The sequence below is a fragment of the Chenopodium album genome, chromosome 2 (genome assembly GCF_948465745.1).
Source record: "Chenopodium album chromosome 2, dcCheAlbu1.1, whole genome shotgun sequence".
NCBI classification, from domain to species: Eukaryota; Viridiplantae; Streptophyta; class Magnoliopsida; order Caryophyllales; family Amaranthaceae; genus Chenopodium; species Chenopodium album.
The window spans coordinates 84,343,204-84,364,742 of NC_137835.1; the positions used below are offsets into that span (position 1 = coordinate 84,343,204).

Consider the following 21,539-nt stretch of genomic DNA (forward strand, 5'->3'; position numbering starts at 1 on the left):
TTGTGTCGAAGGTGGTATAATTTTGGCATTGATGATTATTAGATCTTAAAATTATAAGTTTCAAGTATAGCATCTCTATCCCCATCATGGCCAGTGTGGATGTCAAAATAGTCCTTGTATCGAAATGCTTTATAAAGTGGACCACAATCTCCTGCTTCAGAAAGAGCTTTAGCCGGCTTAACAATGCACTCCATCGATGGACTAACGAAGAACACTGCAGTTGTTCGCGCATTGTTTGAGTTTGTCACGACTCGATGCACCACCCCTTTCATCTTCCCATTGCTAACAACCTGCCTCAAGGTGCACATTGTTTAATAATCATCACTCATGCTATTTACTAATATTTTACATATTTACTAGGTGCTTGGTACGAGGAATTGTAGAACAATTTAATAATTGTATCATTTGGAACTATATTTATTACCTCAAGTTGATTGCCCACAAAGACCAGAAATGCATTAGGAGCTGTCTCAAAACTAAACCATTGTCCATCCTTAAAGAGTTGGAGCCCCTGAACATCGGCGGGTGCTTGAACTATATTTATAAGGGTCGGGTCTTTGTGCTTGGGTAGCCCTATGGTCAAGCTTGGATCAGGGCATATCGGGTAGTGATTTATAGTTAAAATGTTGTCTTCAGTTAGTTCATTTGCAAAATAATTTTTTTCTAACCCAAGTCCTTGGGATATATTCTCTAAGATCTTCATTCCCATGCCCTTCAAGGCAACAACATATGCTCCAACTATCTCCCTGAAAATTGAAGCATGAGAGTAAAATACAACTCATTAACGTTGTATGTATTTTGACCAAAAAAGGATTACATATACACTTTGTATTCAACAATTGGTAGACTTCAGTATTATGTACTTTTACTTTTAAAAGAAGCCAATACGTCTATTTTCACTTGAGCGTACACATTATTGAACAAATGGTGTAGACACAAGCAGACATGCCCATATATTATGCGTTAAAATTATTGAGCCAATACGTACTTATTATGCGTTAAAATTAATAATGTTTAGTGAGTGATCTGATTGATTACCTATAATTTTTGGGATTTTGAGGCCAAAATTTGATGCATTCCTCCAAAGGGCTGCAATTATGCCTCAAAATATCCCTCCAAAAGTGAAACTCCTCGGTATCATAGTTATAGCTGCTCGAATAAATTCTGCAAATATTTTTTAAATCCTCTTTCATGTTTATTTTCGATCTTTCCTCTGGAGGTAAGTCAAATACTTCCTTGAACACGTTCATTGCATCGTTCATTAACTCGTTAGAAATTCCATGGTTTATCACCTATTTTGAGAGAAGAAAATTATAGAAATAAATAAATTATCCTTAGGATCAAGTAATTAATTAATAAAAATTTAATATATAATAAGATGTATGCACCTGAAATAATCCCAAATCTTGGCTTGCTTTCATAATGTGTTGGATTGAATTCTTTTCATCATTTAGATCAATTATTGGAATTTCAATTTTACCTGCATGACCTGAAAATAATATAGAAGGATACTCAACTAAAAGTTTCCGCATGCATGTCTTAATAACGCTATGTTTATTTCACCTAATTAACTTACAAAAAGACTTGCGTGGACCTGGTCCACAATAATATTATTGTAGACCCGAGGTCTATACACACGCAACTGACATTATATTAAACATAGTGACAATTATTTTTAACATAGTAACCTTATTTTTAACCTAGTAACCTTTAATAAAACTACTACAACGTTTAATAATATTGTGAACTTGAAATATGACGCTATTACCCTAATTTTAACATAGTGGCCTTTATTATTCATATTGATCAGTATATAAAATATTTCATTACAAAAATAACCACTTAGGCATATATATTACCAAAATAAATTTTTATTTCAATATAGTGACCTTTTTTTTTAATTATAGTGACCCTTTTTTTTTATTAATAAAACAACCATACTTTCTCTAATGTTAGTGGTCCACAATAAATTAGTGTGAACCAGGTCCATTTAAGAATTTGTAATTAACTCATTACTTACCTCAACTCGTATTTCATGTTAGAGCAGAAATAAAGAAAAAAATGATTTTTTTTTAAAAAAAAAAAAAAAAAAAAAGTTTAGATTAGATTAAATGAATGGTCATACATTATGTGTAACTCAAATTTATTAAATTGTTTGGTAAGAAGTGCAGATGCAGCATTGACCCTCCTCATACCGAGCGCTTAATGTTCCACTTGAAAGTGGGGGGTGGATGAGATTCGAACCTGCTGTGACATTTGTGTCACGCTGCCTCCGATACCATGTTAGAGGACCGACTGAACCAAAAGCTTAAGCTGATGGTTGAAGCCCATGAATATGTTTTATACTCTATCAACATTAAATATTTTTTTCACAAACATGTAATGAAGTAAGTTAAGATAAGTTTAACTAAGTTAAGATAAGATCAAATAGTAAAAAGCAAGTGAATGTAATACACCCGTAGCAACTTATGTAAACTTATTTAACCGATTCAAACAGGCTTATACGAAGTAATTCACAACAAATTATATGAACTTTAATTAATTTGAATTTATCAAAAATTATTTTTATATGCATTTATCCCATTGTATTTGATCAAAATTAATTCACAGCAAATTTAAATATTACACATCTTGTATCAATTTTTTAATTAAAGGACCGTCTTATTGCTATATACGAGTTTTTATTTGTTATGAGAGTAATCTCTAATTGGCTTGACTATCAATTTTGAAATGAAAGAGTATAATTCAAAATTAATTAATTAATTTATTAAAAAGCTAATCTCTAATTGGCTTGACTATCAATTTTAAAATGAAAGAGTATAATTCGAAATAAATAAATTAAATTTTTTTTAAAAAAATAGACTATATATGTCAATACATATGGTACAACTTCACTCATTTTACTTTTATTTGCTAATTAGTCGCAAACAAGCACATCTTAGGTTTTTGGACAACAAGAAGCACATCATTATTTATTTATTTATTTATTTTGAGGTGAATTAATTAAAATAAACTTTGAAAAGAATATCTCGGGCCAAGTTTGGTGAAAGCCAACTGAAGAAGAAGCAGATCATTTGGGCCTACTTGAATTATGTAACAAAGCTAAAATACATGAAACATAAATAAATTATGAAGATTATAAGAAAACTAAACAACTAGTAAAAAAAAAAACTAACCCGTTCTTTTATCCGGCGGAAGCACATACTTTTGAGGAATTTCTCTATTTGCAATAATAACGCTAGTTGAGAGGAGGTTTGCCATAATTAGTATAGCTGCAATTTATGATGAGAAAAAGAATTAGCAATTTTGCCCCCCCTCTTTATAGTACAAGTTTAGGTGCAACTTTTTTGCTAAGAAATCATTGTTTTTATAGAATTTTCAAAATATTTGTAAATTAAAGATATTGTACAATCTTGAATGATTATTTCCATATAATAGTATTTAATTAGAGTATATCTTGGTTGATCATATCCATAAATCCATACAGGAATATCTTGATTTTCAACAAAAAAAAAAAAAAAAAAAAAAAAAAAAAAAAAAAGGAATATCTTGATTGATTTAGTTTTAAGGATAATGTTATATGCATCCTCGAGGGCTGCATATAAGCATTTAATATACTTCCGTTTTTAGTATTAAGTTGGGAATTTATCAACAATTCACGAGTAAATCGGTGTAATAAATGTTAATTTTATGTTTATTCTTTGCACTTTTAGCTTAGCTTATTATATGCAGCCTGCATATATCTTTTCCCTACAAATTCTTAAATTAACCCGGTTCACACTAATTTATTATGGACCACTAATATTAGAGCTGAGAAAGTATGATTGTTTTATTAATAAAAAAAAAAGGGGTCACTATAAAAAAAAAAGTTCACTATGTTGAAATAAAAATCATTTTGGTAATATATAGGCCTAAGTGGTTATTTTTGTAATGAAATATTTTATATACTGATCAATATGAATAATAAAGACCACTATGTTAAAATTACGGTAATAGAGTCGTATTTCAAGTTCACAATATTATTAAACGTTGTAGTAGTTTTAATAAAGGTTACTAGGTTAAAAATAAGGTTACTATGTTAAAAATAACGGTGACTATGTTCAATATAATGTCAGTTGCGTGTGTATAGATCTCGGATTCACAATAATATTATTGTGGACCAGGTCCACGCAAGTCTTTTTTTCCCTAGTTTTAAATACTACTTTGGGATTGTCCCAAACAATGCCACGTGGCCCACATGTTATTAAAGTTTCTAGAATTTGATATTTTACATTTAATTATTCAATGCATTTACAAATAAGCTTAGGTGTTATATAACGCTCTCCTCAACTCATATTATGAATTATTGATTTTTTGTGTTTAAAATATTTACACCATATAAGATTAAAATGAAGTGTTAGCCCCTTATCTATTAACATATAAACATGTAATTCTTTCAAAATTATAAAAGCTATGCACACATTGCATGCATTGACACTATCAATTACTAGTATTACTGATCGAATAACCCCAACACTGACGAAGTATCTCAATAATACTGACCTAGTAACCGATATAACACTAACGAAATAAACAGTATGACTGGCCACAATATGATCAGCTACATATACGAATTTAAGAAATCAAAATACTTGAACTCAAATTATATTAAGTTTTATGGCAAGTTGAAATTTAACGTTTTAAGGTCAGAATACTCAAATTGCATTTAGTTCGAATGCAAGGGTAAAAATTTGAGAATGAGCAACCCAAGTTCGGCCTATATATACATACAAAGTTTCAAGTAGTAGCAACCCAATTTGCATCCATGAGCTGGTCAATTCACTAATTTAAACTTTAATTAATTGTTTATAATTACATTTATGAATTATGAGTAAAACTTAACTTGCTCTAATTGTCCTTTATTGGCTTTATATATAAACCGCTTAGGGCCTGTTCTCATGCGTTGAAATTCAGGTCAGTTCAGCTCAGCTCAGTTCAGTTCAATTCAGTTCAGTTCCTAATTTCCTTCTCTTATAAAATATTCAGTTCAGTTCAGCTCAGTTCAGTTTAGCTCAGTTCAGTTCAGTTCACCTGAGTTCAGCCAATGAGAACAAGCCATTAGTCATGCAAATATGCGCATTATCCGCTCAAATTAGCATATACCCTAAATGGTATACTCTTATGTTTAGTAATGAAAAAAAAAATGTTATTAAAGTCGTCCTCGCCTCTTTATGTATTAGGATTTCAATTTAATTGATAATACATTAAGTTTTTTTTTTTTTTTTTTTTTTTTTTTTTTTTTTTTTTAAGTAACATAAAATTATCAGTGTGTTTTGTGTTAAGATGATCACACTATGTAGCCACTTGTTAAAGAATAAAGTAACTCATATATGACATTACCGATTACTATTGTAATACTGACCAAGTAACCTCTAAATTACTGAGCAAGTAACCCCTGTGACACTGACATATTAAATTCCTATAAGGCTCTGTTCATGTCACCTTATTTTTGCTAAATTGAAATTATTTTTATTGAACTAAAATTATTTTTACTGAACTGAGCCTATTTTTACTGAATTGAAATTATTTTTACTGAAAATTATTTTTTTTAAGGTGAACTTATAATTAACACAATGAAGTAACCTATAAGAATATGTGAAAACTTATACTTGTAAATTGTAAACTTTTCAAGTTACGCAGATTGAAAATATACCAAAAGATTGTCGTATACTCCTATACTGAAAAAAAATATTTATTATTTAAAATGGCCTCACTTGATATGAAGAATAATTATTCTTTAAAATGGCATCGGATTGCAAATGATTGTAGAATTATGAATGATTCTTATTTAATTAATGTTATTATATAATCGTATCTTTCTGATTTCATTTAAATTCTATAATAATTGTATTATTGTAAAGTTTTAAACCAGCATGAAGTCTAGCTAGTTACTTGCACTTGCACACAATGCATGCGTAAATAAAATACAGTCAAGTACACCATTTGACAAAATTTATAAAGTCTAAAATATTGGTTTTTTTTAAAAGTAAAATATTGGAAAAATTATTTTTATTTATTTATTTATTTTTGGTGCAAATATTGGAAAAATTAATGACGCTATAAATTCTTATGTACATCGCAATTTGCAAGTGTAATCCATAATCGTACTAATATCTTCTTTTTTTTCCCTATATTTATCTTGTAATTATCCTTGATGAGATCGAAATTAATCTCTATTCTATAATTAGCAATTATAATCCTTATAATTGATTTATAGTAGGCATTGCGTGCTTGTTTTGTCTGCCCTATTTTAGAGTATTCTCTTAAGATAAAAACTTATGCATGGTTCAAAAAGTGAATAATTTTCAAAATTGGATATATATTTTCTATTAACAAAGAATCTACCTTAAATCAAAAAAAAAAAAAAAAAAACAAATATGAAGTAACACACAAATCGTGTGCAACTAAAAAAAAAGTTAATGTTATTTATGCTTTATTAATAAAGTTATTTTCTTTAAATGATTAAATATCAAATCTTAGTGAGTGACAATGAAAATAATTCTATTACATTATTACCCTTTTAAATTAATGTAATTGCCTATTTACAAATTTACCTCAAACAAGGTTAAAATTTATCCCAAATTAGCGTAAAGTTACCATAAACTGTTTAATGTACATAGTATATATTATTGTAAATCGGGTGTACACAAAAATTTTCATAATTTTATAATTAGCCTTTTCATGCATCTATATATACTCTAGTAACTCTACTTTATAGATTCGATTCCTTACAAATAATATTAGCGCCTCTCTCCTTTTCTTTAGTGAGGTAAAGTGCAAATAATGGAGAAAAGGATGGTTTCAAACTTGTCTAGTTTGCCTGAAAGTTACATAATTCCTCCTGAAAAAAGACCTGGAAATATTTCTTATCCTATATGCAAGATTCCAGTTATTGATCTATCTAAAACAAAAGGTGTTGATCGACCAAAAATTATCGATCAAATTATTCAGGCTTCTAAAAAGTTTGGTTTCTTCCAGGTTAAATTATTTTTTCTTTTATCTAATTCTTCATTATTATATTCCATAACAATTTTGAGAAAATAAATACATTTGTTTGTACATTTGTTATTACTTTCCCGTCCAATATATTATTTATCGAGCATTATTGATTAATAGTAGGGTTTTGTCTTGGCCCGAGTTAGTCACAAAAAAAAAAAAAAAAAATTATTGATAAATATTTTTGGTCCGGATGAGTCATAAAGGCATTACAAAATAAACTAATAAAGTTAGTTAATTGTGAATTAGGTGATTAACCATGGAGTTGCGATAGAAGTAATGGAAGACGCGATGAAAGTGTTTAAGGAGTTCTTTGAATTGCCCTTCGAGAAGAAATCTCACTTATATACTCATGATGAAAATGTGAAGTGCAAGCTTTATACAAGTAGTTATAATTATGAAAATGAAGAAATTCACTATTGGAGGGATTGCTTGATACATGATTGTGCTCCTTTGAAGGAAAGCTTTGATCTTTGGCCTCGAAACCCTCCTAGATACAGGTAATTTTACTTGGCCCATTTTAAAGTCGTGGCGAATAAAGGTACTTTTCTATTATCAAATGCATGGGTGCTTAATTAATTAATTATTATTTTATACAAATAACAAGTATATATATAGTTTATAGATAATTATTACCATTGCATGCGTGTGTGTTGTATTCACTCAATGTTAAATTTACTTTTTATCGAATTGAAACTAATTTTATGGAGTAAAATCGATTTTACATATAGGGAGGTGGTAGGGGAGTATTTGAGTCAAGTGGGAAAGCTAGGATCAAGAATTCTAGACCTAATAAGTGAAGGATTAGGGCTTGAATCTGATTTTTTTGCTCATGGTTATAACGAGGACTTCTTCCTTACCGTGAACCATTATCCACCTTGCCCCGATCCAAGTTTGACATTAGGGTTACCAAAGCATTGTGATCCAAATGTAATAACTTTGCTTCTTCAAGATATTGTTCCTGGCCTTCAAGTTCGTGTTGACAACGAATGGCAACTCGTTCAGCCTCGTCCAAATGCTTTTGTGGTTAACATGGGCCACCAAATGCAGGTATCTTTTAATTTAATTGACAACTCTCAACTTTCACGTTTTGAATTCACAACATACTTTTGATTTTAAATAATTTTATTCATGACCTTATAAATATCAATTTTGACACTCCGTCAAAAAAAAAAAAAAAATTGATACGTCTAAATATTGATAACTTTACTTTATTGCATTTTTAATTAACTCGTCCAACCACATATATGCAAATTAATCCCATTCTCGATCTACTAATTGCTTGTTTAAATTGGCCTTTTACATTCTTTTTACGTAGTACATATCTTAATATGTATAGTCATATAGAGGTACATGGACGACTTTGTACCCCTTATCCTCCTTTTTTTGCCCTTAATAGACAAGTTTTCTATTTCAAAAAATATCCTAACATGATATAGATCACTATAAATTTCAAGCTTCTATATATGTATATTTCCTTGATTTTTTTTTTTTTTTTTTTGACGGACAACATTAGTGCATTCATAACATTATTAATTGGCAAAATTATGAAAATATAAATTGTGACGTTTATTTTATATGCAGGTTATAAGTAATGGGAAGCTAAAAGGAGCAGAACATAGAGTTGTGACAAATACAGAAAAGTCTAGGACAACTGCATCATACTTCGTTGTGCCATCAAAGGATTGCATCCTTGAACCTGCTAAAGCTCTTACTCAAAATGATCCACCACTCTATAAACAATTTCGATACGCCGAATTCATGGAGACTTACAAAGCTCTTAGTACTCAAGAGCCTGAAAATCTTTTGGAGCCTTACAAGATTAAAAAAGAGGTGATTTAGATCGAATTATCGAGGATTAAAGGAAGTTAACTAAACAACAATAAAAATTTTGTACATAGAAGATAAATAATGAATAATTATTGAGCTATAGACTCGTTATAATGGAAGCAAACATTCTCCTCGGATAAGAAAAATTAGTATGTAATTAATGGGTGGAATCGTGGAAGTTATACATATATATGGTATAGTGCTTGTTTGGTTGGACTTGAGAAGTTATATACTACGTATTTTGTTTACACATGGTTTCAAACCACCTTATATGACCCCATGATTCACCCCACGCATTTAGTTCATTTTTTTAAAAAAAAAAAGTCAAAAATTAACCCGAAATCGTGTATTATATAGCCTTTAATTTTGGACAATTTTTCACTTTTTTCAGACCTGGAAACAAAAATTGTGGAGATGCTTCCCATGGACCCCAATACACCCCGGGAGTCCATTTGGGTGGGTAAAACCATCCAATATGTCTTCAAACTGTCAATTTACCAGTTTACAATTTGCACCCATTTCATAAAGTCGAGGCTATCACGGACATTTATGGCAGCATATAATGATAATATATGGTTCCAAATAACATTATATGACCCTGGGATGTATCCCCTAGTATCTCGAGACTTTTCGACACCGGGCCCCGGAACCTCTGAAATTGGTCAAAAAGCGTGTATTATAGCCTTTAATTTTGCCAATTTTCGACTATTTTTTACCCGGAAACAAAAATTGCCGAGAAGCTACCTATAGACCCTAATACCCTCTAGGAGTCCAATTGGGTGGGTGAAACCATCCAATTTGCCTTTAAGCATCCAATTTACCGTCATATTTAACATTAAACGACTCTCAGCAACGGATATCAATCTCGACTCTCGCATCGATGAAGAACGTAGCGAAATGCGGTACTTAGTGTGAATGGTAGAATCCCGTGAACCATTGAGTCTTTGAACGCAAGTTGCGCCCGAAGCCTTTAGGTCAGGGCACGCCTGCCTCCCACCAATGTAGTTGTATTTCTTAGTAATTGCACAATGTTTTTTTTTTTTTTTGACGAAGTAATTGCACAATCTTACAGGAAGTTTTACTTTTTTTTTTTTTTTTTTTTTTTGTTGACGGAATGTAAAAAGTTTTACTTATCTACGTCAACTTTTAACATTTTGCGGGAAATGAAAAATTATAGGCAGTGCAATTTACCAAATAACCTCATTTCTTCTACTAACTAGAAGTTTTCACTTGTTTTTTTTAGTGATCTTCACAGAGATTCATATATAAAAGTGATGCCAAATTTCTTAATTTATTAGAAGTAAATGTTTTTTTTTTTTTTTTTTTTTTTTTTTTTTTTTTTTTTTTGGGTTAAAGTAAACAAATCCATTATAGTTTGGGTATTGTGAATTTTTTGGTTGACAATTGTATTGATTTAAGGAATGAACTAAAATAATTTTGTGTCATAAACAATAGCAAAAACTTTTATAGTAAATTTTTTTTTTCACATCAACACGCTAGTCAACCATATATAATGTGACATATGCTGATATTTTGCCGGAAATATTGCCGTATGATATGGGAGAAAAATATATGTAAATGATACAAAAAAAAAAAAAAAAAAAGAAAGAAAAGAAAAGATTTGCTTATAAAATCACTAGAACAACTCAGGACATTTAGTAGAGCACATGCTTCTGAATTTTGTGCATTAACTATATATGTAGCATACGTAATAGTATTGTATAACTAAACAATCTTTGATTTATATATAATCCGTCAAAAAAAAAAAAAAATCAAGATAATATTGATCAAGATATCACCATAATGTGTGAATCTTTTAATTTTAATGGAAGTAAATTTGTGAACAATTGTTTCCTATCACTTTCCTCGTCACATAAAATTTTTGCTATCACAAAGACAATCGTAGGTGACTCGGTTATAAATCTTATAATTATTCAGGGATACAATACTCGCTCTTACATTAGGTGGTCATCCTTGAATCCTTGATTAAAAAATAAAAACTCAAATGACTTTACAAAATTTCCGTAGATACTTTAGAATGCCCTTAAACACCACTCCTAATATTCATATTCAATTATTCGATCACATTTCACCACTAGACTAATGTTTTGAATCTATCATCGCTACATGTATACAAAAAAAATAGAATAAAGTAAAATAAAAAACGATTGAATGAATAGAATCTAAACAAGAAGCTAAGTACAAGATTGAAAAAAAAATTCATGGATCATAATCGATCACATTCAATAGGAAGAATTGAGGAACTTCTAGATCCTCGACCATGTCCAAATGAGAAGAAAGACGACCTCCTAACCCTTCCATTATTATTACCAACATTATTGTTACACTCTTCATAATGTCTACTACTAACCTCATTATTATAAATGTTGTTATAATTATCATATAATTGTCTTTGATTCTGCCTTACAATCTCTTGAACTTGCAAGATTAACCCACGATCTGCCACTGAATCCATAGAAAACGACCTCCTAATAGGTTGTTGTACCGCGAATTGCTCATCTTTATGCCTTGAATTAATGCATTCATCTCCCATGATAGACAAGTTGTGCAACTTCCTAGCTAACTTGTTGTTATTGTGTTCTGTTTTCCTCTGTGTTTGTGTAGCATTAGCAACAACTCTTTCATTACCTTCATCTCCAACTTCGATGACTAAAAAGTCTTGATCATCTCCATTGAAGTTAACCATGCTTAGGTTGCCACTAAACAAAGGCGAAAGCACTTCTTGAGGCGATGAGCTTGGTGCAATGATGTGATCTAGAGGGTACTTAGTCCTGCCCGAAATGCTTGACCTACAAAGAGGGCAGCTTGCATTGTTCAAGAGCCAAACATCGATGCAATCCAAGTGAAATGTGTGGTTACACCTAGGAAGAACTCTAAGCATTTCTTTCTCTTCGAATTCATTTAAACAAACCGCGCAACCTCTAAAGCTCTTGCTAGTTCCTAGGGCTAAACCGCGGTCATTGGAAATATGTGACTTGTATTGGATCGCGGGGATGTTGTTGATGAGGAACTCATCTAGTCCCCGATGATGGAAACCATCCATCATCGGGGAGAAGGAAATGATGGAGCCTTGATCGTTTCGTGGGGTTCTCGAAATGGAGAACCTTCTTAAGGGATCAAGGTTTTGCCAATTTAAGCAACACTTGATCACAAAGATGTAGTAGCTTATTAGTAGAATGGCAACTGCCATAATGGCTAATAATGCAACTGCTATTGGGAAGTCTGAATTTGAAGAAGTGTGGTTTATTATAGGTGGTTGTTGTTGGTGTTGTTGTTGCCATTGAGAGGTAATTGTGTTGTTTTCTTGTTGGGTTTTTAGGTGTTTGGTCAATGAATCCATAACTTTGAGATTGGAATTGGGGGAAAATAAAAAAAAGTTTGGGGTTTTAAGAAGTTAGTGTTTTGAATGAGATCTCTTTGTTGTGAATCTTGAGATCTCCAATTAGGAAAACACAAACATCAAAAAAATATACTAAATAATTTTAGTATGTGTTGTAATTTGTTGTTGTTGTTTTAGAGGTATGGGGTGAGGTGGGGCCTAAATGTGAAACATTTACTAAGAAAATTAAGAACCTTATTTTTGTGTTTTTATAATGTAGAGTATAACTATAGTTTTTTGTTAAATGGTACAAAGTCAATGATACATGGGAAGACTTTTATTAAGTAATTCAGAATATATTGGCCTTATTAAAAAAAAAAAAGTTATATTTTGTAATCTTAGAGTATTATTTATGAAATATAAATTTATTCAAAGTTGCAAATAACATGGATCAGAGGTAATTATATACTTCTTCCGTTTCAAATTAGATGACATATTTTTTTTTTTTTTTTTAACCAATAGAAATAAAAAAAAAATTAATAAATATGATTAAAAGTCAAAACGTGTCATCTAATTTGAAATGTATAAAGTATATACTATATTAAACATAGTGACTCGAGCCATTGTCCAAGTCAAAAATCAGTATAACAAAGACATATATTAGTAGTTGAGAAAAGTAGTATTATACCTTATTAAAGGGATTAGGGGAAAGTGAGTAGTTGTTTATATTAGGGAGTAATAATAATATTTAATTAAGATAGAATTTTAAGGTCGGTGTTTAACCTCAAAAGTGGGGACATGAATTGGTCCCCACCGTGTGTGTGGTAGCCTTGTGGGAGTACGTACAATGTGGAGAGTTGACCATGTTTCTAGAAAATTGGAGTATGGTAGATGGTCCATGCCACTTTGTTCATTCAATTTATGTAAATTATTAATTATACAATGCTTCATATTTATTATAATTTTTGTTTACATGAGTGTAAAGGTTATAAGATTCGACTTGATTTGAAATCAAGTAAACTACACTTCTATGGTTTATTACCAATTTACGTATACACTAATTAGAATAGCCAATTATTGAAAGAAGTTTAATTGATCAAGTAAACACCCAATTTACAAAATAGAAGATCAACTAGGTAATTCCCAATCCTAGTTGAGCCATGTTAATTGATTTTATTCCGTAGGTCATAGACTCATAGCACCATGTTAAGTTAATTAATTTGCATTATTATTTTTTACAAAATAATACATTACAATATATATATATATATATTAAAAACAATAAAGTCAATGTAAATGATGGCAATTTCTTTTGTATTTTTGGAGCTAGTATCATGCACAAAGTACATCAGGTTGTGAACATTTCATGTTATTTTGAGGTAAACTTCTTATCATCTCAATTTATATATATACTCCATTATTTTAAAATTAATTATGTGTTATTGGTTAAGATTAGATAGTTATTAGTAAATCTATTATCTCTCAGTAAAACGAGTTTGGAATCGGGTCGGGTCAAGAATTGACAGGTCTAGTTATTACTCTTATTAGTCTTATAGGGAAGTCTCGATCTCCATCAAACATATGACTCTAAAAGTAAAATAGTTTTTGAGGTTCTCTATTGAAAATTTCGTAATTGTTTAACATAATCACGTTGTATTGCGAAGATCACCGTACCCTAATGAATTGTGGAGTATCAATTTTAAATCTACTTTAATTGACTTTTTTAACCATCAAAATCATCCTAATTAAATGATTCTTAAATATGAATAAAAAAAGAATATAATGCATCATATCATCAGCAAATAGCAACAATATCAAGAGTCTATTTTGAATTTAATTTATTCATGAACTCATGCAATAAATTAGGGAATGGTGCTCCTTCTTGCTAACTATTTGTGGATCATAAATAACTTGATTTGATGTTTAAACTATATTTAATTATTTTTCTCTCTATCTTAAAATATAATGCATAATACTATATTATGGACCACATTAGTTAAGACGTTACTTATTAACATCCCTTTCTTCCAAGTTGCATCATCATCAACATCCAATTCATTAAGCACTGAAAGAGAAATTTTAAAATAATGTTTCTTTCCTATTAAAGTCAAAATCCTCCCCACCTTCGCATATAATGTACTTCACGTCATCATAATAAAATGATAGGAATATTATAATATATGTTAACTACACGCATGTACTACATCTAATTGCACACGATGCGTGCTTTACATTTTAAAAAATATGTTACATTGTTAGAATTAAAATTACATTTTAAGAGAGTACATATAAAACCTAGCTAAGGGCGTTTTAGCTCATATCATTAGTATTTTAGGTAATAGACATTAGACATCAAATTAAATATCTCTAGAGTTGGCTAAATATAATAATAGAGATCAAATGAAAAATAAAAAGGGATAAACATGCTACTTCTAGATAGAATAGGAAGTATATACAATAATGTAACCGAAATAAATATCATATATTATTATTCAATATTCTAGTTGACATTTTTGAATATTATATGATCAATAAGAAATAAGCCGTGACAAATTAAACATACAAAAAATAGCATGAGTTAGCCAGTTAAGTAACCTTCAATATTATTGAGACGACATTACATTAATTAATTCAAATCCTTTTATAATTAGAAAAAAAATAATAAAAAAAAATAATATTTTTATAAGTTGACCTTTTCATACATTGTATGTTCTTCTTCGTAGCTTCATATATAAATACACTTTGATAACAAACTTCAAACTGAATTAAACTTATAGTACCATTTTTTTAGTTAAATTAGTGAGTTTAATTAAGGGGTTTAATGGAGAAAAAGATAGTTTCAAGCTGGTTTAATGGAAAATCGTTGCCAAAAAATTATATAATTCCTCCAGAAAAAAGACCAGGAGAAATTTCTTATCCTGCATGCGAAATTCCAGTGATTGATCTCTTCAAAGCTAATGGAAATGATCGAAAAGTTGTTGTCGACCAAATTATCAACGCTTGCAAAAATTTTGGTTTTTTCCAGGTTATTTTTCGTATTCCTTCTTTTATGCTATTATTATTACTAATCATATAATAAATTTTCAAAATGATTGATTTTAAAACTTAATATTTTGAGTTTTACCTCATAATCGATTAGGGTGTAACATATTCGTAGTACAAACACTACAAATATATTAAAGAAGATAATTCATAATTCATATTTCATATAGATATAGTTATCAGACCAACAACAACAAAAAAAAAAAAAAAAAGGTACGGAGTAGTTTAATTGATTTAAGAAAGAACACTCTAAGACGTACTTTTATATTTTCACTAAGTTATTAATCATAAATTAAGTGGAAGAATATTCTGCATATATTTTCTACCAAAAATTATTATCATATACATACATGCAAATTAATATATTCGAAAAAAGAATTGTACAAGTAATATTGGTAAATAAAAGAAATTTTATGTGGATTAGTAGATAAATCTTTTATAATAATGTGATAATTAGTGTTAATTAATATGAAACAGGTGATCAACCATGGAGTTGCAAAAGAAGTAATGGAAGATGCTATGAAGGTGTTTAGGGATTTTTTTGAGTTACCTTTTGAGGAGAAATCACATTTATATTCTGAGGAAAGTAATGTGAAATGCAGACTTTATACAAGCAGTTTTGACTACGCAAATGAAGAAATTCACTATTGGAGAGACTGCTTGAAACATAATTGTGCTCCTTTGGAAGACTGTATTGATTCTTGGCCCCGAAACCCTCCTAGATACAGGTAATTATACTTATTCAATTCGCTCCTTTAATTTCTCTTGATTATTATTAAGGACATTGGAAACTGTGAAACAGGTGAATAGAACCGACATTTGCATTCATATTAGATTTTAATACTTAAAAATTGCGTAGCTTCTTATATATTGCCTTTTTAATTCATGCATCTTTTTATGTTTGTAATAAGACGACAAATAAGGTATCTCATATTCATTCTAGTTTAAATGTATAAGATTTTTTTTTGTTATGTATTCACTAGTGTATTCGTTCATGATATGTAGAGAGGTGGTCGCGAAATATTCTACTCAAGTGCGAGAGCTAGGGTTGAGACTTCTAGACCTAATATGTGAAGGTTTAGAGCTAGAATCAGGATTTTTTGGAAATGGTTATGATGAGAATGCTTTTGTGTCAGTGAACCATTATCCACCATGTCCTGATCCAAGATTAACTTTAGGGTTGCCAAAGCATTGTGATCCAAATGTAATAACACTTCTTCTTCAAGACACTATTCCTGGCCTCCAAGTTTGTGTTGACAACAAATGGCTCCTTGTTAAGCCTTGTCCAGATGCATTTGTGGTTAACATGGGCTACCAAATGCAGGTAATGAATCTTTCACCCAAATTTCATTTATGTTATCTTATTGGCCCGCTAGCTAGCTATAAAGCTACACCATGTCTTATTTGAGCTTATTACATCTTATCGATCTAAATCTACAGTCTTTATCTTATCACATTGAACTTATTATCTTATATGGACAAAAAACTAATCATATATCCTAAAATAGTAACAATTTGTGTGATTACTTTTAATTTCCTTATCTTACTAAAAGTGAGTAAATAAATGGATACAGTCATACAAACTCATAGACATTAAGATAATGTTACCCAAGATTGGAAAAAATGTCAATTAAAGCATAAAATAAACATTTATAACACTGATCGACCCGTGATAAATATAAACTGAGACACATATGTAGGCATTAGAGCTGCATACATCATATATAATAGTTAAAATAGGTCATCTAGTGAAAAGTTGTGTTTTATTATTGATTATGTTGAGAGATTAGAACGAAACTTAAAAAACATGAGATCCAAATGTTTAATACTAATACATGGTATATAATTTATTTATGGCAGATTATTAGTAATGGAAAGCTGAAAAGTGCTGAGCATAGAGTGGTGACAAATACACAAAAAGCAAGAACAACTGCAGCATACTTCATTTTACCATCAAAGAATTGCATCATTCAACCTGCTAAAGCTCTTGTTAAAATGGGTGATTCACCACTTTATAAGCAATTTCAATATGCTGAGTTTATTGAGACTTTTAAAGCTCATAGTACTTGGGAACCTGCTAAAGTTTTGGAGCTTTTCGAAAATCAACAGTAAGTAAATAAATCGGGATTATTATTTAGTATGGAGTATATAATTTAGGGATGAATTATTGCAAATATTGGTATGAGTAAGAGTATTGCGTAACTATGAGTACTTATGTACGGAGTATGTAATTTTAGACCTTTCAATCAGTTATATAATTAATACTTTCTCCGTTTCAAAATACATGCACTATTCTAACAATTGTTTAGTCGAGTATATAAATTTTATTATTACCTCCGTGTCAAGGTGTACTTGTATAATTTTTTCTTGGGGTTGCACTCGTTTAGTAAATTTTAGGAAAGAACTAAAATTGGACTTCAATTTAATCTCACAAACAAATTTAAAGAATTTAAGGCCCAAATGTAGCAACCTCAGTCAGGCCCATCACAAATGGCATTGGACATCAATCTATGCGTAGTTCGGATTTTGACAAAGCCTAAACTGACAGGCCTCGTGTTTTTTTTTTTTTTTTTTATTATTTTTTTTGGATGTGTATGGACCACAACGTGGTTTCTAATTTCTCAGCAGTGAAAAGTCTACTATAAGTGTATTAATCTAGATTTCCTGTAAATCTTTTTTACGTTTCCAAACCATGTTACTATAAACCGAATAATATACTCCCTTTGTCCTTTTATTAGAAGTTTATTTTTAATATTTATTACTCACATAATAAAGAGAATAAGCTTTTAATTTAGGGACAAAGAGAGTGCTATATAAAAAGTTGACTTTATGCCTTCAATTGTACTACTTCTTTGTTCGTATGACATTACCAACTAAATGCAAGCAAAAATTACTACTTCGTAGTTTTCATCTAAGAAAATCTAGATCAATATCTAATACGGAATATCAATCAATTTTAAACTCCTTAATCACTGTGTGAGATTTAGCAAAGTCGAAATATCGAATCCTAACATAAACGATATTAAGCATGTTAATATGGGACTAAGGGCTTGTTCACATTTACTTAATTTCAGTTCAGTTCAGTTCAGCTCCAATCAGTTCAGTTCAGTTCAGTTCAGCTCTTAATTTCCCTCTCTCATAAAATATTCATTTCAACTTAGTTCAGTTCAGCTCCAATCGGTTCAGTTCAGCTCTTAATTTCCCTCTCTCATAAAATATTCATTTCAACTTAGTTCAGTTCAGCTCCAATCGGTTCAGTTCAGTTCAACTCCAATCAGTTCAGTTCAGTTCAGCTCACTTCAGTAAATGTGAACAGGCCCTAAGAGAACAAAAATAAAGTGAGCTATGGGCGTAACGGCATTATTAAGGTTAATATACACATAATACACTAATTCATGTACGTATCTTGTATAAACAAAATCCTAACCATACAAGCTAGAAAAAGACAAAAGTCCCATGAAATGAAATAAAGGTTTTTAAATAGCATTAAACTAAATAAATAAAATAAACTCAATTATACTAGTAACGATCGAGTATATTGTATATGGATATGCGCATTAATATAAAATAACAGGAACTTATTATTGTAATTTATCCATTACAAATATAATAGTACGTTGATTAAAAAATAACTTCGTATGCCGCTTTAAAAAAAAAAAAAAAAACTTCGTATGCCATTATTACCACTCACTATTCAGTACGCCTATTTTTTCAGAGTTATCTCCTTTCTTCATTAGAGACTTTCAATTCCAGGTAATAACTTCTTAAGAGTATTCATTTATTTTTACAAATTTGATTAATATCATTTCTTCCTTGATAAAGGATAAGATTAATATTTCTTCTAGCTTAGACAAAGAAATTATTTGGTATGTTTGATTTATTTTCTTTAAGTACTACTACTTGCTATTACTTTCTAGATAATTTTAGAAGTCATTTTATTTAGCACAGTCACGAAAGTTGTACTCCGTAATGAATTAGCAACTTTTTAATATTGATTATCGACATTAAAAGTAAGATATAAACGTGTACGAGTAGTGGTTTTTAATTTAAATGATGTACCAGATCTAGCATAAGTTTACTCATCTACGGAATTTTAGTTATCAATCCGATGAGCACATAAAATCTAAGGGTGACTTGTTAGTTGTTACTTGGTATGATTTTGGTCATAGTGTCCCCTTTGTGGTTGATGACTATATTGTAATTGTTTCTAAAATTGTAGGTTCAACTTTGTTATAAGACATTACAAGCACGCAACTCATTCTCTAAGATCCAAAAGCTAACAAATTAAATGGCGGAGAATTTTGTTTCTAGCTGGTCAGATGGCACAACATTGCCTGAAAGTTACGTGTTTCCGCCGGAGAAAAGGCCGGGAAAGCAAGTTGTTCCGACGTCTAGCAATGTTCCGGTTATTGATCTAGGCAAAGGCGAAGGAGAGAATCGTAAAGAAACAATTCAAAAAATCATAGAGGCTAGTAATGAATTCGGATTCTTTCAGGTTTGTAATACAAGCCTTATTTCTTTGTTTAAGTCGTTTGTTATTTAAAATAGAGGTGATCATGAGTCAGAATTAAATTTTTTAACCAAACACATAATACTAATTTATTGTAGGTTGTATGACTTTTTGTTTTTGAGATATAATAATAATAATAATAATAATAATATGTGTTATGCAGGTGATCAATCATGGAGTATCTAGAAAAGTGGTTGATGAGACTAGAGAAATTTTTAAGGAATTTTTTGAGCTTCCAAAGGAGGAAATATCGAAATATTATTCATCGGATATTAGTAAGAAATGCATAGTTAACACAAGCAATATTGATTTTGATAAAGAAGATATTCACAATTGGCGTGATTCTGTAAGGCTCTTGTGTACTCCTTTAGAAGAATGTATCAAATCTTGGCCCGAAAAACCTGACAGATGCAGGTAATGGACTTAACACCTCAATATGTACAAGTTCTTGTATTTACTTTCTTACTTAATCCGGATTAGCCCAAAGGGTAAACCGGGTAGAACACCAAAAAAAAAAAAAAAAAAAAAAAAAAAAAAAAAAAAAAGATACATGAATGAATGTCCATGGACCACGGCAATTAAATTGGTAACATATCTACAATCCCCAAATTTTATGTTGTACGAAAATATAAACATTTTTAATTTAGCAAGTAGAATTTTCAGGAAGGTTGTTGGGGAGTATGTACGCGAAGTTGGGAAGCTAGGATCGGGATTATTGGAGCTCATAAGCGAAGGACTAGGGCTCGAACCGGGGTACTTCGAAAATGAATTGAGTGCGAATCATGTTATGGCTGTTCACCATTATCCACCGTGCCCTGATCCTAGTTTAACCCTGGGAACCAGAAAACATAGTGATCCTGGCCTTATTACTTTCGTTCTTCAAGGGAATGTCCCAGGACTTCAAGTATTGAAGGATGGCAAATGGATTGGTGTCGAAGCAATTCCTAATGCATTTGTTGTCAACATTGGATACCAATTACAGGTAATTCTTAATAATTTCTTTGGTTAAATAATGTTCGCGAATAATTCCAACTTGTGTAAATGTGTACATGTAACTATTAAACACATTTTAATTTAGGTTTCTCTAATACCCAGTGTCCCACTTTAATTAGCCCACTTTATAGCTCGGCCCAATCAATCAACCTAGTCCAATGGCCAACACTAGTGAAAAGTGATTAGGAAACATAAGCATAAAAAATTTCACCATTTCACCAAGACATTCACATGATAATATAAGATAATTGCATGTATTACACATAAATTCATTATTGTTGCATGGTCAATTAATTCTCCTTTTAACTTAAAATCAAACAATTATAATTTGACTTATTAATCATTTTAATGTTAGCTCAATCAAGGACATTAATTAAGTTTATGTTGTGTTCCACAAATCTGTTCAATGTGCTAGACGCCTAGACCATGTAACATCCTACATATAGACCACGTAACATCCTACCAATTAATAGACGAAGAATTGCTAGGAATTATTGTTTGATTTTTGAATTATGTAGTAAAGGGAGTAAAAAAATGATCTGGTTTATCTGCTATTCGCTACAGATTGTTAGCAATGGAAAGCTGCGTAGCGCGGAGCATCGAGCAGTAACAAACAAAGATGATGAACGATTTACAGTCGTGTCGTTCATCGAGCCAACACGAGACTGCATTGTAGAACCTGCTAAAGCTCTTGTTGATGCAAATAATCCTCAACTTTATGAGGGCGTTCGTTATGCAGACTTCATTCAAATGTTCAGGACATCTTATCTGGAAAAAAAAGGAGGTTAA

The 21,539-nt window shown here is 30.5% G+C and overlaps 4 protein-coding genes, 1 non-coding gene and 1 pseudogene across 5 annotated transcripts; 4 read left to right on the plus strand and 2 right to left on the minus strand.

The window, feature by feature from the left end:
- Positions 1-769, minus strand: LOC145591331 (protein DOWNY MILDEW RESISTANCE 6-like). The gene is made up of 2 exons (XM_081647765.1): positions 425-769; positions 1-290 (listed from the first exon to the last, which is right to left on the minus strand). Exons 1-2 carry the CDS (start codon positions 707-709, stop codon positions 39-41), a joined length of 537 nt encoding a protein of 178 aa, XP_081503891.1. The 5' UTR covers positions 710-769; the 3' UTR covers positions 1-38.
- A 6,038-nt stretch (positions 770-6,807) lies between these two features.
- LOC145578073 (protein DOWNY MILDEW RESISTANCE 6-like) lies at positions 6,808-8,877 on the plus strand. Its single transcript, XM_081635473.1, has 4 exons — positions 6,808-7,017; positions 7,285-7,535; positions 7,767-8,085; positions 8,620-8,877. Exons 1-4 carry the CDS (start codon positions 6,823-6,825, stop codon positions 8,875-8,877), a joined length of 1,023 nt encoding a protein of 340 aa, XP_081491599.1. The 5' UTR covers positions 6,808-6,822.
- An 829-nt stretch (positions 8,878-9,706) lies between these two features.
- Positions 9,707-9,859, plus strand: LOC145607344 (5.8S ribosomal RNA). The gene has a single exon (XR_014105547.1). It is a non-coding gene; the product is annotated as a 5.8S ribosomal RNA (ribosomal RNA).
- A 1,016-nt stretch (positions 9,860-10,875) lies between these two features.
- Positions 10,876-12,308, minus strand: LOC145591338 (RING-H2 finger protein ATL16 pseudogene; annotated as a pseudogene).
- A 2,683-nt stretch (positions 12,309-14,991) lies between these two features.
- On the plus strand, positions 14,992-17,600 carry LOC145591347 (protein DOWNY MILDEW RESISTANCE 6-like). Its single transcript, XM_081647783.1, has 4 exons — positions 14,992-15,230; positions 15,725-15,975; positions 16,253-16,571; positions 17,108-17,600. The coding sequence occupies exons 1-4, from the start codon at positions 15,027-15,029 to the stop codon at positions 17,357-17,359; spliced, it is 1,026 nt and encodes a 341-aa protein (XP_081503909.1). The 5' UTR covers positions 14,992-15,026; the 3' UTR covers positions 17,360-17,600.
- Positions 17,601-19,513: 1,913 nt separating this feature from the next.
- On the plus strand, positions 19,514-21,539 carry LOC145578082 (flavanone 3-dioxygenase 2-like). The gene is made up of 4 exons (XM_081635479.1): positions 19,514-19,742; positions 19,921-20,171; positions 20,421-20,739; positions 21,315-21,539. The coding sequence occupies exons 1-4, from the start codon at positions 19,536-19,538 to the stop codon at positions 21,537-21,539; spliced, it is 1,002 nt and encodes a 333-aa protein (XP_081491605.1). The 5' UTR covers positions 19,514-19,535.